We start from the raw sequence: 17,612 nt of genomic DNA, 5'->3' as shown, positions 1-17,612 counted from the left end.
CTATTATTAACAAAGACCCAACATCAAGACCGGATCAGATCCAGTCCCATCTTACAGACAGGACTCAGTCTGATCTCATCTTAATCCACCATGAGCAGAGCACTTTGCAGCATTTAGCAAGTTACAGTGGCAAGGACAAACTTCCTTTAACAGGCAGAAACCTCCAGCAGGACCAGACTCATGTTAGACACACATCTGCTGAGACCGTGTTGGAGAGAGGGATAGAGGGAGATGAAGAGAGAGAGAGAGAGATGATAGTGGTGAAACGGATAGTAGAAGTTGTAGCAGCTGGAGTCTGGCACGTCCACAGCAGCAGGCCGTCTATGGTGGAGACTCAGAGGAACTTGTATTGTTGTGACAGAGAAAGGCTCCTCCCTCTTCTAATCCTCCTTCTCACACTACTCAAGCTCCGCCCCCAACACACTGAAAATATCAGAGCCTGACTGCCCTAAAAAAGATCTAGAATACAGGGGCTTTAGATTTCTATACTATCAGACCTCCACGCCAGTTGCCCCCTGCTGGCCATGTGTAGTAGTGCAAGTCTCAATCATTATGGTGTTGGCATCACTTTTTTAGACCCCAGGCTGCATCAGCTTCTTACATACAGTCTATGGAGATCATGAAACAGCTGAGCTTTAGCCTTTGCTGTGTGTTTAATGAATCCATGGATGAGGTTTTATCATCTCTAAGTAAGAAATAGATCGAACTGACTGGAAGGAATTTGCATAATACTCTTTAAAATAACTGTTGCAGCCAAAAAAGCCCCCAGACATTTAAATCCTCCTCTCTGTGCTCTGTGGGGTTGTTTGTCAGAAAGAGGAAACTCACAGAGGACGAGACGGTACATGGAGTATCCACACTTACATAATTCAATCACTTCTTCTCTGCCTGCAGTCACATTTACAGACTACTTTAGAAAGTCCCTGATAGCTCCAAAATACCAGCACTTGTGATTTCCCAACAATGGAATCAAATCTGTAAACCTAAAGCTTGCCAAGAGTAAATCAACCTCATAAGAAGGGCTTTACCCCGAGGGAGGGGCGTGCTCGTTGATATGAGTTCTGTTCCATTGTTTGTCTTCTGTTGTGCCTTTGAGCAACGACTTGAGAGTGACACATTCAGCTGATTACACATATGCATCCAATTGGCTGATATCAAAATGGTCGTTCCATATTTAACTGCTCTGCCTGCCTTCTCTTGCTGCTCTCCCTGCAAACCTCTTCCCAACTCTCCTCCACCCCAGCTCCTCCTTTCTTTACCAGTGTTGCATGTATCATCAGATGCTCGCTCTGTTCTGTACACCAGGGGCCTTCGCTGATGCTCTCCCTGCCTTGGCTTTTCATGCATGCACATGAAAGCTCTCGGGATGATGCTCTCCCTGCCTCAGGCACGTAGGCACATGGAAGGGCAGGGAGCAAATATAACTATAACATGCAAACAGAACATACATATTTTAGGTCTTCAGAACTCACTAAACTCGTGTTTATTTTGGAGTCCTGTCTGGATATTTTCTGTTAAATGAAAATGATTTTTGCCCCCAATGAGAAGTCCAGATCAAGTGGCTCACAGTCTCTGTGCTGGAGGGAGTTTCTAAAGATGATGTCCGTGTTTTTTTTTGGTCTTGTGTTTCTGGGAAGCAGCATTTCATCTCAGAGGCTTTAGATGTGACTATGAGATGTCTTCCTTGGAAAAATACTTGATGGTCTCAATAAAAGGGATGCATACCTTCTGAAGATTTTCATGGCTTCAAGTTAAAAAGCAAAATGATACTGGCTTCAGAGGAACCCGGCCACTACTGCTTAGGGCAAACTCAGGAGTATAAACCAGCCATTATTTTCTCATTGTTGTACGTTAACTGCTGGTGAGTTGTATACATGAAACATCTTCAAACAGCCGTGCTCCTGTCCCTTCTTGCTCTATCCAACATGTGTGTCAACAAGTTTGTACCTCTACAGCCTTCATGTATTTTCACCTCGGAAGCAAATTTTAACTTTTTTCACTTCAGAAGCCAAATTTTTACTGTAACATGTTTTTTTGCATCAGAAGTAAAAAAAAAAAAATTTTATTGCTCACAAGGCGAAATGTCATTGTTTTGATGTTTTTTCACTTTTTCATGTTTTTTTAGTTTTGGACGCAAAATTTTCGATTTTTATGATTTTTGCTTCAAAAGCAAAATTTTCAATTTTTCATGTTTTTTCGTGTCAGGAGTGAATTTTTCACTTTTTCATGTTTTTAGCTTTGAAAGCAAAATTTTCACTTTCTCATGTATTTTCGCCTTGGAAGCAAATTTTAACTTTTTTCACTTCAGTAGCCAAATTTTTAATGTAACATGTTTTTTTGCATCAGAAGTAAAATTAAACATTTTTAATGTTTTTTTTATTGCTCACAAGGCGAAATGTCATTGTTTTCATGTTTATTAGTTTACGTAGCAAAATTTTCACTTTTCATAATTTTTGCTTCAGTAGTAAAAAAATTTAACTTTTTAATGCTTTTAGGGGTAAGAAGTGAAATATTCACATTTACGTTGTTTTTTTTAGTTTTGAAAGCAAAATTAACACTTTTCATGATTTTTTGATCCAGAAGTGAAATTTTCTATTTTTATGATTTTTGCTTCCAAAGCAAAATTTTCAATTTTTCATGTTTTTTCGTATCAGGAGTGAAATTTTCACTTTTTCATGTTTTTTAGTTTCGGACGCCAAATTTTCGATTTTCATGATTTTTGCTTCAAAAGCAAAATTTTAAATTTTTCATGTTTTTTCGTGTCAGGAGTGAAATTTTCAATTTTCATGTTTTTTAGTTTCGGACGCAAAATTTTCGATTTTTATGATTTTTGCTTCAAAAGCAAAATTTTCAAATTTTCATTTTTTTTCGTGTCAGGAGTGAAATTTTCACTTTTTCATGTTTTGAGCTTTGAAAGCAAAATTTTCACTATGTTTTTCAGTTTTGAAAGCAAAAATTTTAAATTTTTATTATTTTTGCTTCAGAAGCTAAATTTTCACTTTTTTCATGTTTTTTCACGTCAGAAGTGAAATTTACTTTTTAATGTTTTTTCGCTTTGAAAGCAAAATTTTCACTTTCTCACGATTTTACCCTTGGGGGGGGCAAATTTTTAATTTCAGACAGAACAGCTTGGCAGAGGGAAATTTCCACCTGCTCTGTAAAAGGAGCTGTTGTCTACAATGACAGGAGAAGTGAGGAGGAGTTTCCTTCCTCTACCAGGAAAGAAGGGACGACAGGGTCAGCTGTCATGTCTCCTAACCGTCCCTGGTATTTGCTTCCTTCCTGTGAGAACTGGAAGTGAACTGTGGGTGTTTTTTTCTCTGCAGACTTAGCCAGAACTGTTATATCAGCCAGTCGCTCCAATGTAATCTGACTGGATTAAAAGATGTCAGTTTGGATAAAATCTTGCACAGGGAGAACATGTCCTACCAGGTCAGGGATTTGAATCAGGAACCGTCTTGCTGTGAGGTGACAGGGCTAACCTATCTCATCCAGCTGAAACTGTAGTTAGAGCTTCTGAGAGAAGTCTGGAAGTCCTGCAGCCGCTGCTCCTCCACCTGTACACAATGAAGAGGTCAGGGGTCAGACTATGACTGTAGCTGGATTGTGATTGTCTTTGATGGTGCAGCGCTCGGAAGGTTTCCATGATTCATTTAGACAAATAATGTGATGTTTCTCTTCCTCCGCTCAGACTCCGATCATGTGACGGGTGTAAACGCTCCCCCACCTCTGTCAGTGTGGCCTTGAGCAAAGCACCGCGTATCAGTCTGGTTGCTGATGGATGAGAAACTTTAGTTGCTCCGTTCCGGGCTGCTGCTTCTGTTATTGTGGTCGGATGTTTATCTGGGTTGGATTGGAGGCTCTGAAGCTCTGTGAAGTCTCCTAGCAACCATCTTCAAGATCGTCTGGAAAGAAAGGGACGTGTGAAAATGACTGCTAAATTTATATCATCCACACAGCCAGCGAAGGCAGAGACGCAACATTCAACAGTTTGTGGTACAAAGGCTGAAGAACAGCACGGTGAAAACCTGCAGACTGAAATGTGTCACATCTTATCACCTGGATTTTCTTTATTCTCAGTCATATCTATTATATTATATCATATTATTGCCTATCCTTTGCAGCCTTGTATTAATCTCAGTTTGATCAAATTTGATCTCTGTGCTACTTTTTTTCCTTTGTTTGAGAAGGAGGAAACATTGTTGTTTTTGATTTAGCAGATTATCCCAAGCATGTCAGAGCGTCGTTTTGTCATGCATTAGCTGTATAAACATGAAGAAAAGAGACCTCATGCCTGGCTAATTCATCTTGAAAGTTTTCTGATGTGGTTTCTTCAGTACATTGTAGAAAGATGTTAATTACTGATTAAACTATCAGAGGAATTGGCTGATTAAGGGCCTGTGTCCACTAACAGCGTTTTACATTTTTTAGCGTTTAACGCTGGATAAAATGATCTGGAAGTAAAAATCAGCCACCAGGAAATGGCTGAATAAGGGCAAAAGAGAACTTACGCCTTGCCTCATGCTTGCCTAAAGATCTCTGAAGTGAATTTGTCAAAAAGATGTCAGAAAGAAAGTTTATAGATGCAATTATTTGGTAGTAGAAAAGCATTAACAAAGAAATGGCTGAATAAGGGCCTGTGTCCACTAGTAGTGTTTTTCATTTTGAAGCAGAAGAGAAGAGTGACCAAGTCTCAAGTTTTCTGGTGTGGTTTTGTCTAGACATATAGATATTAATTACAGATAAAATTATCTGGTAGTAGAATGCACTAACCAAAAAGTAAGGGCCTGTGTCCACTAACAGCATTGTTTGTTGTTCATTTTTTAATGCTAGCAGCGCCTATTTTCTGCATAAAACCGATGCTGTTAAACAGTGTCAGTAAATTGTGACCTTTGAACTTCTCCCTAACTTATCAGTCAAATAAAGAATTGGCGGTAGCAGGGTACCTTTTTAATTTCATCGAACCCAGTTGTGTTCTGATTCTGCTCGATCAATAGATTTCAGTTATTATCGATTCTTTGGTCCATTTCTTTTATTTTTGTAAAAAAATGAAAGAACAAATCCTATCCTGTCTTTTATTGTGTGGACATTTAGACTCTGAAAAAGTGATCTTTCTTTTTTCCTTCATTCGTACAAATAAGCATCACACTCTCTTTTCAAAGGATAGAACAACAAGAATTAAAGCCAAAAGCGGCGATGAGCGGGCCCTCGCGCACCCGCCTACGCGAGCCGCCGCCACACGTAAATCGTCGCCTGATATTTGCCATCACACGATGCGAAAGCTAGATCTGAGAGTATATACTGGCTTAGGTGGTGCAAATGTTCCAAGTTTTTAAGAAAACCCCAAACTTCAGAGTCTGCCACGCCCACAATTTTTGTCTGAATAGAATTCCTTTAACATAATTTAATCGTCAATATGTCTGCTATAGAATGTGCCTTGTTTGGACTGAATCGGAGTAAAACTCTAGGAGGAGCTCTCAAAAGTATGCACCCTTATTTTGGCCCCGTCTTTCACATTCAAAGCTGTGTGTGCGTTTGATGCCTCGCCTCAACGCATGCCACGCCCACAATTTTTGTCTGATCAAAATTTGTTCTGATAATTTTTTCTCGTCAAGGTGTCTCCTATAGGTTGTCCTTGGTTTGGACTGAATCGGAGAAAAGCTCTAGAAGTTAATAGCGTTAGTATGCACCCTTATTTTGACGCCATTTTTCATGTTCAAAGCTAGGTGGCGCTCTTCCTGTTGAGTTTGGGATATGGGTGCAAGAGGCTTTTTTGTGCGACCTGATGCCATGAATATGCGTAGAATTTTTCAAGCATGTAGCTCAAAATAACCCCTATGGGGAGGAGTTTTTGAAAACTGTAGGAGGCGCTAGTGAGCACATTTTTTCGACTTTTTTTGCGAAACCCATAAAATATTGCAATTTTTCCCAGCACTGACGAGTGTGTTGGATGAGGTGAGATTACGTGCATTTTAAATCCACAAAAATCCATTTTCCAACGTTTTTTTTTTTTTTTATGCCCCGCCCCAAAGTCTGCCACGCCCACATCTTTCGTCTGACCGGAATGCCTTTACTTTGTTTTAATCGTCAATGGGTTTACTATAGAATGAGCCTAGTTTGGACTGAATCGGAGAAAAGCTCTAGGAGAAATTAGCAAAAGTATGCACCCTTGCACGGACCCATTTTGGCCCATTTTTTCATGTTCAAAGCTAGGTGGCGCTCTTCCTGTTGAGTTCTGAATATGGGTGCCACTGACTTTTTTGTGCGTCCTGATGCCATGAATATGTGTAAGATTTATCATGCATGTAGCTCAAAAAACTTGATGCGTAGGGTGTTATTTTTACCTCTAGGGGGCGCTACTGAATTTTTTTTTGCGAGACCTATGATAACTTGCAATTTTCACCAGGCCCGATGAGTGTGCAAAAATACCCGCGCATTCATTCATGTTCAGGGGTCCAAAACTGCAATCTCCTATAATAATAACCCTCAGGGTTACAATAGGGCCTTCGCCACCAGCGGTGCTCGGGCCCTAGAAATGTGTTGACGTTGAAATGTTACGTCAGCACAGCAGATCCTGGCAGATATGTCCAACTGTGGACTGAAAAACTCTCACTAAGGTTTAATCCTGAAAGATTTAAGAAGAGTGGATCTGAAACTCACGTGCTTTAGGAATCCACGATTCTCCGAAATCTTGAACTGGTCCTTAATTGGAGCTGGTTCTCAAAATGCAAGCCTAAGGGGCCGGACTTTGTCAATAGCAATAGTGGAGGAAAAACTAACCTCACAAAACTGAAACCAGCAAATGTTTTTAATCAGTTCTTAAAGTATTTACCTCAGAGGATTAATTGATTATTATTTACACAGCTTACTTTTTAATATTCATATTTTCACAGTTTATTTGCATTTTTATTTGTTGTTGTTTTGCATTACTCAGTTTTTAGAGTAATGCTTTGGAGCAACCTGAGACCAGAATCTCCTCCTGGATTAATTTATCTTTGTTGAAACAATTAATCTGGTCACCAAAGAGGTTAGATGCTGGACCCAACAGCATCTCTCTGTATTGAAATGTGTCCTAAACTCGCCTCTCTTCTCTCACCTCTCTCTGCAGGGCTGCCTTTGCCCTGACCAAGCCGCTCAAGATGAACATGGTGAAGAGGATCATGGGGCGGCCGAGGCAGGAGGAGTGCAGCCCCCAGGACAACGCGCTGGGCCTCATGCACCTGAGGCGCCTCTTCTCCGAGCTGTGCCACCCTCCTCGCCACATGACGCAGAAGGAGCAGGAGGAGAAGCTCTACATGATGCTGCCGGTGTTTAACAGAGTAAGTCTCAAACACGGACAGTCTGCCTTGTGGGATGCAGTCAGGTGATCAGGTTTGGTGTCAAACAGGAGGTCACCTGGGAACTTAAGTGAGCCTGGGGCAGAGAAATGGAGCACAATGAGGTTCTTGTTTTCAGTCTAGATTCAGGTCAAACGTATTTACCATGCAGACGATCACGATCTCATGCTTTCTAGTGTTGACGATGAATTAAATGTGGAGCTCTGTGATGACACGGTCACACTGACATTCACCTGATCTTCAAAATGATTGGACAAAGTGAAGGTTGTCTAATGCAAGTTTAATTATGGAAATCATGTTTTTATTAGAGGACTCTTAAGAGCTTTCAATGCACCGTGTATATCTTAGTTCTTGAGCAACAGGCTTAGTTCATCTCTCTCCTGCAGAGTTTAGGACTTTGACTGGCCCCTGTCTTTCAAAATGTAGCTTTTCTTTAAAGGCACTGTGAGTGATGTACACTCTGATGTATTACCGTTAGTTAGCTTACAAATGGTGAGTGGACGGAGCGGGTTCACGTCATCGTCACAGCCCCAATGTCACGATGTGAGCTCCGGTTTCCAAACAAATGTCCGAATAACATAAATATGCACACGGTTTGACGGCCAAAGTCCACCAGATCTGATAGGTTTCTATACTAGTCAATGTGTTAACTTCCACTGGATCCACTCCGTTGCGTTCCGGCTCCGTCTCTTCTGCAAGACTTCTATTTTTGCCGGATGCTGGAGCACAAACAAGCGGCAGCCTCTGGTCTAAAAATATGAGTCCAATGTGGAAGTGCTAAAAACTGCAGTTCATCGAGGATCCACTTGAGGCTGGCTCCGGAAGTACTGGAAACCACATACACACCTATTCAAAAAAGCCGATATTTACAGCAGAAATAAACATGTTTACAGCCTGGTTCAAAAAACGAGTGTAGTCTGGATAGCTCATTTTTTGATAAGCACACATAACGCTGTAATTTCAAAGATATGGAGATTATGAGTCTACCAATGAGAGGCACAGCTGACTTGATTGACAGGCGGGAACACTGTAGCTGTTGGCGAGGAGGCTCAAAGCCCGCCTCTTTACGTCACAATCACTCGGCTGCAGCAATACGGCTGCCGCCACCGATTGACCTCAGCGCTTCAGAAACAGATTGGTGACGTCACGGAGACTATGTCCATATTTTATACTGGTCTGGCTCCGTGCTCTCTCATCTGTCAACACCCACCAGTTGCGTTTTCTATGTAACTCTTTGCACCACTGTGATCGTGTGCGCTGTCCCTGGCTGCTAATCTACCGGTGAGATGAAAGCTTGTTGTCATTCTTCTATTTTCCTAACTGTGGTAGAATTGGGGAATCAGCAGGCCACAGTTTAGTTGAGCTTAGGTCGCATGGCTAAAGCAGTCCCACATTTACTCATATACCCCTCAGGACCGGTCCACTAACCCCCACTATCCATAAACAGCTCACGGCAAAATTCTACCAGAGCCATGTCCGGTCCGTCTCCGATCCGTCACGGCACCGGATCTGATCGGTTTCTATTCTAGTCAATGTGTTAACTTCCACTGGATCCGCTCTGTTGCGTTCCGGCTGCGTCTCTGATCTGGCAGGTCCGAGTCCTCCGGATCAGATACACAAGACTTCTATCTTTGCCGGATGACGGAGCACGACGCATCAATCTCAACAGAGCAGATGGAGCGGGACAGGAAGTCAGGTTTCACCAAAACAAAATGAAAACATCTGGTTTAATTTTCAGAATAAAACACTCTGTGTTATCACCAGATCGTATTTCACTTAACTACAACAACAAACCAAAGTCATGATGAGCGGAGCCAGGCCTGGAGTCAACAGGTCAGAGGTTTTCAGAGGACCAGAAAGACAACATGGATGAGGAGAGGAGGAGGAGGAGAATCCTTGATTCAGTGATTGGAGCGGGGAAACCTCGGTCACATGACTCCAGCTGTCCGGCTGTCCGGCAGTCTGGCAGTCCTGCTCCGTGCTGGGTTCTGAAAACACAACCGGTGGGTGTTGACAGACGAGAGAGCACAGAGCCAACAGACTTCCAACGCATTTATAAAACACAAACTATTAAATGGAATCCAAAGGCCTTGATGCAGACCGACTTGGATGTGGTGTAAGAGAGCTTTAAATATCTGCACACATGGACTGTTGTGTTTAATCGTGTGATTCCTCTGTCGTCTGTGTCTCAGTATGTAACAGTGATGGAGCAGTGAGTGTCTCTGTGTTGCTCTGTGGAGTGTCCTCGTCACACTAGAGTGTCTCACCAAGGGTCTCTTCACTTATCAGCTAATTATGCAGCGCTGGCTGTGGCTCACTCACTGGTGGCATAATTCATGTAAGAATTTACAAGTGGAGTGCTCCTCTGTGCAGCAGGACGCCGGCTCCAGGGTCTACTTCCACGTCCGATTTACCGGATTAATAAATCTGCGATGAGTCGATGGAGACTGAAGTGTAGTTTATGTTTCCCCGGCTCCCCTCCAGGCTCGGGCTGCTGCTGAGACTCAGAGAAAAGGAGGACATGTCAGAGATGTAGGGCAGCGTACCTCCACCTGGATGATCCCTGTGTGTCCATGCTTGATGTGATTACACTGTGACTGAGAGGGAGAGCAGACTCTATGAGCAGAACACATCACGAAGATGAATTCATCACATCTGATAAGGAAAGATATTTCTACGTAAACAAGCTTCTTCACTCAGCTGGAGTATGTTTCACCTTTTGAATGAAGGTCTGAGGTGTGTGTATTTATTGTGTTACAGCTGGATACATTGTGAGGTGGTCACAGCTTGCAGCTTGATCTGGGTTGGTCTTTGGAGATGAGATAGAGTGATTACTTTAAGATAAGATACTCCTTTATTCGTCCCACAACAGGGAAATTCATGGAGTTACAGCAGCAAACAACAACAACAAGGTGTACAGTACAAGAATTTCATCAAGAATATATATATAAAAGAAATGTCCATCAGAGACAGATTGGCCATAATTCTCCTGTCAGCCACCACCTCCACAGGGTCCAGGACTGAGCTGGCCTTCAGTTAGTTCAGTCTTGCTCTCCTGTATCCTGTCCGCCCACATCAGGTGAAATCCTTCCAATGTGGCGTTCGTGTCCGGTGTTAGCTCTGTTAGCATGATGCTGCTCTGCCAGTATTCCCTCTGGTGCTGGGTTAGCTCGTCCACCTTATCGTAGATAGATCTTACAGTCCCCATAACGGTGGGTGGAAGGACAGGTCCATGTCGTCCTTTTTAAGCTTGCACCTCAGTACCAGCACGTCATCCTTGCCTCCTTCTCCTCAGCTCGCAGGGAACATCAGGCCTAGCATCGTTTAGCATCGACACGCTACGGGCTGCTAACAGCTGATCTCATATGTAAACAATGTTACCATAGTTACACGCAGGATCTACGGGAACACACAGGAACAAAAGTAGCAAAAACATCACTGCAAATGTTGCCAGTTTGGTGTCTATACTTTCCTTTGACAAAAACAAAACCATGTGTGTTTTTTCACTACATCCTAAATTTTCCACAGCAACATGATGCATATTACTGACACTAGGGCTGGGCGATAAATCAATAACGATAATTATCGTGGTATAATTTTTCTCAGTATAAACATAAATAATCGATACCAATGTGATATATTTGAATTAAGGATGTACATTTCAAGTATTTTCTGTGATCAATCTTTGGAAATGTTAACGATCAATTATCGATTAATCATAAAAAAACTTAAACGTTTTCCATGTCAAAAATAATGCCAAATGTGCTTTTTTTCCCCCTGAATCAAATTTTCCTTCATGACACAATGTATATAACTAGTGGTGCAACGGATCATCGTTGATCCGTGATCCGTACGGATGCCTCTCCACGGTTCGGCACGGACGTGGTCCGCGGATCGGTTGATGAAAAAAAAAGGTTGAGCGTCAACTCACTCGTCAAGCGCAGTGGTAGTCATGGCAAGTGAAGGAGCAGAGGAACATTATAACCCTCCTGCATCTTGTAAGTCACATGTATGGGAGCATTTTGGGTTTCCCTGTGAAATACAGTGAATGCTGAATGTGCTTGAGCCACATTATGAAATTCCGTCGCGCACCCACTAGACCAGAGGCCGTCTATACGCGGGCCGCATCAGGCCGCCTATTTGTGGTCCCCGAACTGTTATTCCTTCACTCTGTGTTTTGGTCGGGTCACCCCGTGTTTAACTGGGATTTTTTTCTCCATGCCAACGATACGCAGACAGGCTGTTACTGGGTCACTTAGAGTCCAATGCTGCGAGTGCAATTTTTAACTTTCACTTTCGTTTATGGAGCAGTTTGCATGTTGGCACTTTGCCAGCTGTAGGACCCTAGAATAAAGCGGTGTGTTCACAGTTTGCTGCTCAAAGAAAAGTGGACGGTGAAAATCAGCAAATGAAAGAAGAATAGAGTGAAACTTTTGAAGTTCCTCTGCTCCTTCACTTGCCATGCCATGAAATGCAGTGAATGAGGCAGGACTGGGCCAACAGATAGGGTGCTTTGCACATGCAGTACATTTTGAGTTGAATGTTGTTTTTATTTAATGGGCAAAGTGTTTTACAAAATAAATAGAGGGACAAAGTTATATTTGTCTTGTCTTCTTTCTTTTTTTTTTTTTTGTTGATCCGAAAAATGATCCGATCCGTGACTCAAATCCGTGATACGATCCGAACCGTGAGTTTTTTGATCCGTTGCACCCCTATATATAACTGACAGTATTGAATATCTACGGATCGTATGGAGGTGTTCAAAATGTTAAACGCCCTGAATATCAACATGTGGAGCAGGCTCATAATCTCTGCAGACACACAGTCATAAAAGTGAAGACTCAGACTTCAACAAGGGAACTGAACAGAAACAGATTTCAGACTCACAGAGTCCAGTTTTCTGTCTACTCGTTCTTATTGAGAAGAATAAGCATGTGAACGCCGTCAGGTGTCAGCCAGGAGCGCAACCCGGTCATAGTCTGGCGGCGGAGATAAAAAAAGCGCTCGTGGAGACCTGTCACTCAGCTGCAGCCCCCAGCTGAGCGTCTCTGCTGTGTGTAACACCTTCAGTCAGCTGATTCACATTGAAACATGCTTTAAACTTCAAACACCTCCCTGATAGCTGAACCAAATATGAGACCACATGTTTGTTCCACGTGATAGAAAACTACTATACTTAAAGCTGGGGTTGGCAGTCTCGGAAAACTAGCATGAATTTGAATGTAGCATTTCCTCAGGACTCCGTCTAACCCCTCCCCTCCTCCCTCAGAGCTCCTCCAAAACGGATTTGAATGGTTTAAAATTTTGGCACCCAAAAAAGGCTGATTGGTTGGTGTTTTCCCAGGTTTACTCCGGCTGTAGATAGCAGCTTTTCTTCGCTCTTTTTTAAGAACACATTATGTATTGATTACCATCAGGACATAAAGATCATTTTAACCAGTATAACAAAAAAGTGTATCTAAATCTGATTACCAACCCCAGCTTTAATTGTCTCACCATGAAGCTTGTAGAGTGCTGGTTTGATTGAAATGACTCCTCAGTTTAAGACAAGGGTAAGTAGTCTGAGTGGATTAATCTTGGGCAGAAGGTCCGTCTGAAGGATGGAGAAAACAGACGGAGCTACACAGCTGCACAGAAACTGCACATTGCAGACCACCACAGGAACACATTTCAGACCTTTCCCCCTCCAAAAGCCAGACTGTCTCATAAACCGGTGTCGCTCTGTCTCCTCCAGGTGTTCGGGAACGCTCCGCCCAGCAGCATGACGGAGAAGTTCTCCGACCTGCTGCAGTTCACCACACAGGTCTCCCGGCTCATGGTGACCGAGATCAGAAGGAGAGCTTCTAATAAATCCACAGGTGAGCTTCTGACACTTTTGATTTATCACAGCAGCATCAGGTTGTCATTGCTCCAGCATCAGGTGTGGCTGCCTTCAATAACCTCCTTCTCTGTTGTCAAAACCATGACCTACTTGTTTCCTCTGCAGGTGTTTGTTCTCTGACGTTGAAAAGGGTTCTCTCTCTTTTGTTCTGGGAAAATCAAAACGTAGGTGTAATGCTGATTCTTGCTACCAAAGAAAATCAAATTTTGGTATGCAGGACACAGAGAGACCCCTTTTCCTTTTTCATGGTATCCAACATCTGAAAACAGAGACTAACTTTTAAAAGAAGTGTTTCTCACTCAGATATCTTTGGGCCTGTATGCTTCCTTTGATGTGACATGAAATGCCAGATTTTCCCAGAGCTGCATGACGAGACGTTTTTTTAAAGATTTCTTGTCACTTTTTCTCTTAAGGGTAGAAATTTTTTGAACACACTCCACCGACGCAAAAAACCTGCAGTATCCAGATTCAGCTGCTGGTAGTGAGATAAATCTGGGAACCTTGTTTGACTTCGTCTTTGCAGAATGAGCTTTCAAATGTAACACACTTTAAAATGTGTTATTTTGTTGTTTTAAATCAACATATAGAATGATAAATTCCTTATACTTAATTAAGCTTATTTTTCTTGATTTATTTGTATTATTTATTGTATTTATTCTAATTTATTAATTTATTTATTTGTATTCTTTTATGTATTTAATCCTTTATTTTTTATTATTTAATTTTTTTATTAATTATTTTTATTATTTTATTAATTTTCATTTATTTATCACTTTTATTTATTTGTATTTATTTTGTTAATTTATTTATTTATATAATTGTATTATTTTTTGTTTATTTATCACTTTTATTTATTTTTATTATTCCATTTATTTATTATTTTTATTTATTTTTATCATACTATTTGTCAATTAGTTTAATTTTATTATTTTATTCATTTTCATTTATTTTTCACTTTTATTAATTTTTATTATTCTATTTATTTATTGATCATTTTTGTTTATTTTTTATCATTTTAATTGTTAATTCATTTATTTGCATTATTCTATTTATTTATTATTTGTATTTATTTATTTATTTATTTAATTATTATTTTTATTTGTTTTTATATTTTTATATTTGTGACAGAAGTAAACTTGTATGTTAAATTAAAAAGATACTGCAACTTCCCTTTAGGAGAGGCGTTACACACACTGCCACTCTTCCACACACACACACACACACACACACACACACACACACACACACATAGACAGACAGCCTGGGTTTGAAAGTCTCCAGCTCCCCGTCTCCTCTCCCTCTCTGATCTCGGTGTGAACATGTGATGTGTTGTTTTCAAGCAGAGAACAGCTCTGGTTTTGTAACGCCACCGTCTCCTCACGCACTCCTCCAGCTGGCCACCAGGCCTCTGCAGACTGAGTCAGGAGTTGACTCAGGCTCTCCGCCGATCATCATGAAAGCTGCTTCTGATTGACTCTGATGCTGAAATCAATTCCAAAGTGACCAGACTTGATCTCATCATGTTGCAAAATGTGATGCTGCTGTGAGTCACACGCTGCTGCTGGTGCTGGTGCCTCGCTCTAAAGGACTTCATACTTCCTGCTAATATTAACACATTACATATACAGTACATTGATGCAGCCATAGACTGTACAAAGAGATGGATCACCGGTCAGCTTCCCAAAAGTGAAGCTACAACATTTGAAGCTCTCCCCACTGACTGGCTGCGGTGGAGGTCATAAAGCCCGCCTCCTCCATATTAACAGATGGAACAAAGGTCAAATCAAAATACCTGATTTGACCTCAAACATGTTTTCTTTCATTAAAGTTAGTACTAATTATGCTGATTCATGCCTCACTGGTAGTTTTGATTGGGTATTTGATGCTATTTAAAGGAGGTGGAACCAGGGGTGTGTCCAGAGGGTTTATCAGGGATGGCACTGGCCCCCTTTGATTCGCCACTATATAACCCTAAGGTGTGCCTGACTCTTTGCCTTGTTAGAAGTGGGACCTGTTTCAAAATCAAATATTTGTGATGTGTTAACAAAGCCTTCAGTCGTGACTTTGAACAAACATCTTCTTTTTAAGTCTGTAAAGAGTTGAGCTTGGAAGATTAACACGTGTCGCCACTCTGCTGTGTTGTTTCTTTTCAAAGTAAAGAAAATAAACACCGGATTTTGGATGCTTAAAAAGATAGTGACAACATAGAGGGTAAATGCTGCCCTGGTTGGGCCACCTCAGTTCAAACAGCCTGGACCCGCCCCTGGGTTTATAATCAATCAATCAATCAATCAATCAATCAATGAAGCAAGCAAGCAAGCAAGCAAGCAAGCAAGCAAGCTTTATTTATATAGCACCTTTCATACAAATCAAATTCAACAGCATGATTAACGGCTCTGTGTGTTCCTGATTAGCAGAGTGGAGTATAAAGCATGAGAACATTTTCCACACAGGATATGATCTGGATTCTGGAAAGTCCCTCATTGTATCCCGACATGCTCTAATAAAATCTTTATTAGGGGTTGACTGATATAAATTTTTCAGGACTGATACCGATTCTAAGTAGTTTATTTATTTTATATATGGTGTTAACTTATTTTTCTTGATATATTTTTATAATTCATTGTATTTTTCCTTATTTAATTATTTTTAAAATTATTTTATTTATTTTATTTTATTATTTTATTTGTTACTTCATTTATTTTTACTATTTTATTTATTGATTTTGATTCATTTATCTTTTTCATTTATTTTTAATTATTTTATGTATTCGTTATTTGTATTTATTATTTCATTTTTTTCTTTATTTTTATTTTATTTTCATTTATTTATGATTTGTATTTATTTTTATTATTTTATTTGTTTATTTTCATTTATTTATTATTTTTATTTATTTGTAATATTTTATTTGTTCATTCTTTTATTTTTATTATTTTATTTGTTTATTTTCATTTATTTATGATTTTTATTTATTTATATTTTATTTGTAAATTCATTTATTTTTCTTATTTTATTTGTTTATTTTCATTTATTTATGATTTTTATTTATTTATAATATTTTATTTGTTAATTCATTTATTTTTATTATTTTATTTGTTTATTTTCATTTATTTATGATTTTTATTTATTTTTATTATTTTATCTGTTTATTTTCATTTATTTATTATTTTTATTTATTTGTAATATTTTATTTGTTCATTCTTTTATTTTTATTATTTTATTTGTTTATTTTCATTTATTTATGATTTTTATTTATTTATATTTTATTTGTAAATTCATTTATTTTTATTATTTTATTTGTTTATTTTCATTTATTTATGATTTTTATTTATTTATATTTTATTTGTAAATTCATTTATTTTTATTATTTTATTTGTTTTTTTTTCATTTATTTGTCATTTTTATTTATTCATAATATTGTATTTATTTGTATTTATTTATTTGTTAATAATCTATTTTTATTCAAAGTAGTGCATGGGATTTGCATTTACAGTAAAAGTTGAACATTTTCTGTTAAAATTTGAAGTTTGGATACTTTGACTAATTACTTTTATTGATTATTGGTTTATTAAAATGCCGATACAGATAAACGTCCAAATGTCAAATATCAGCCCAATAATCAGTCAAGATGAATAATCTGTTGACTCCTGATGTTTATATTGAGACATGCTGCTTTTCTGCCGTCACAGCCAACAAGAGGGTTTATTTGTTGAGTAACTGATGATTGTTCCTGATGCCTGACACAATGAGCTGTCACTTTTTATCTACTTAACTCTGTGTGTGTGTGTGTGTGTGTGTGTGTTTGTTTCCAGAGGCAGCAAGTCGTGCAATAGTCCAATTCCTGGAGGTGAACCAGAGCGAGGAGGCGAGTCGCGGCTGGATGCTCCTGACCACCATCAACCTGTTGGCCTCCTCTGGACAGGTAGAGGATCTGTTTGTACTCTCTGTTTACACTCTCCTTTGCTGGAGGGACATCAGGACTGTTTGTTTGTTTGTTCTGAAGGATCTCCCTCACACTGCAGTGAAGCTATGAGAGGAAACAACATTTAAAAAAGGAGGTTTCCAATCCCTCTTTCTGGTTCTGACCTATTTCCGTCCCCCTCTTTGATCTTCGAGCAGAAAACAGCATCAGCCCGACTAAGAACTGAGAAACAGGCTCTGGAGAACAAGTCCAAATCCCCACTGGACCCCTCCCAGCTTATCCTCCACAAACACAGCTATTTGTTCAATCTGCTTTCTGCACTGGAAGAGGAATCGCTGCAGTTTCTACCTGATGTTTGTTTCCCTGTTTCTTCCATGAATAGCATTAATGCTGCAGATTCAAAATCCCTTGCAGAGAGATGGAGGCAGATATTGGATTTGCATGTTTAGCATCTGCTCCACAGAGCTCTGAA

At 39.8% G+C, this 17,612-nt stretch overlaps 1 protein-coding gene across 3 annotated transcripts in view; it reads left to right on the top strand.

Annotated features, from left to right (window-relative positions):
- Nucleotides 1-17,612, top strand: part of wdfy3 (WD repeat and FYVE domain containing 3) — a 162,869-nt gene that overhangs the window by 37,015 nt on the left and 108,242 nt on the right. For all 3 annotated transcript variants that reach the window (XM_034691917.1, XM_034691915.1, XM_034691916.1), the window contains exons 2-4: nt 7,109-7,319; nt 13,072-13,195; nt 17,031-17,140. In XM_034691917.1, the coding sequence (XP_034547808.1) occupies nt 7,140-7,319; nt 13,072-13,195; nt 17,031-17,140 (414 nt within the window). In that variant the 5' untranslated portion in view covers nt 7,109-7,139. The remainder of the gene's footprint in view (nt 1-7,108; nt 7,320-13,071; nt 13,196-17,030; nt 17,141-17,612) is intronic.

Source organism: Notolabrus celidotus, chromosome 9 (assembly GCF_009762535.1).
Source record: "Notolabrus celidotus isolate fNotCel1 chromosome 9, fNotCel1.pri, whole genome shotgun sequence".
NCBI classification, from domain to species: Eukaryota; Metazoa; Chordata; class Actinopteri; order Labriformes; family Labridae; genus Notolabrus; species Notolabrus celidotus.
The sequence above is the reverse complement of the archived record's forward strand: the minus strand, read 5'-3'. Positions and strand labels throughout refer to the sequence as shown.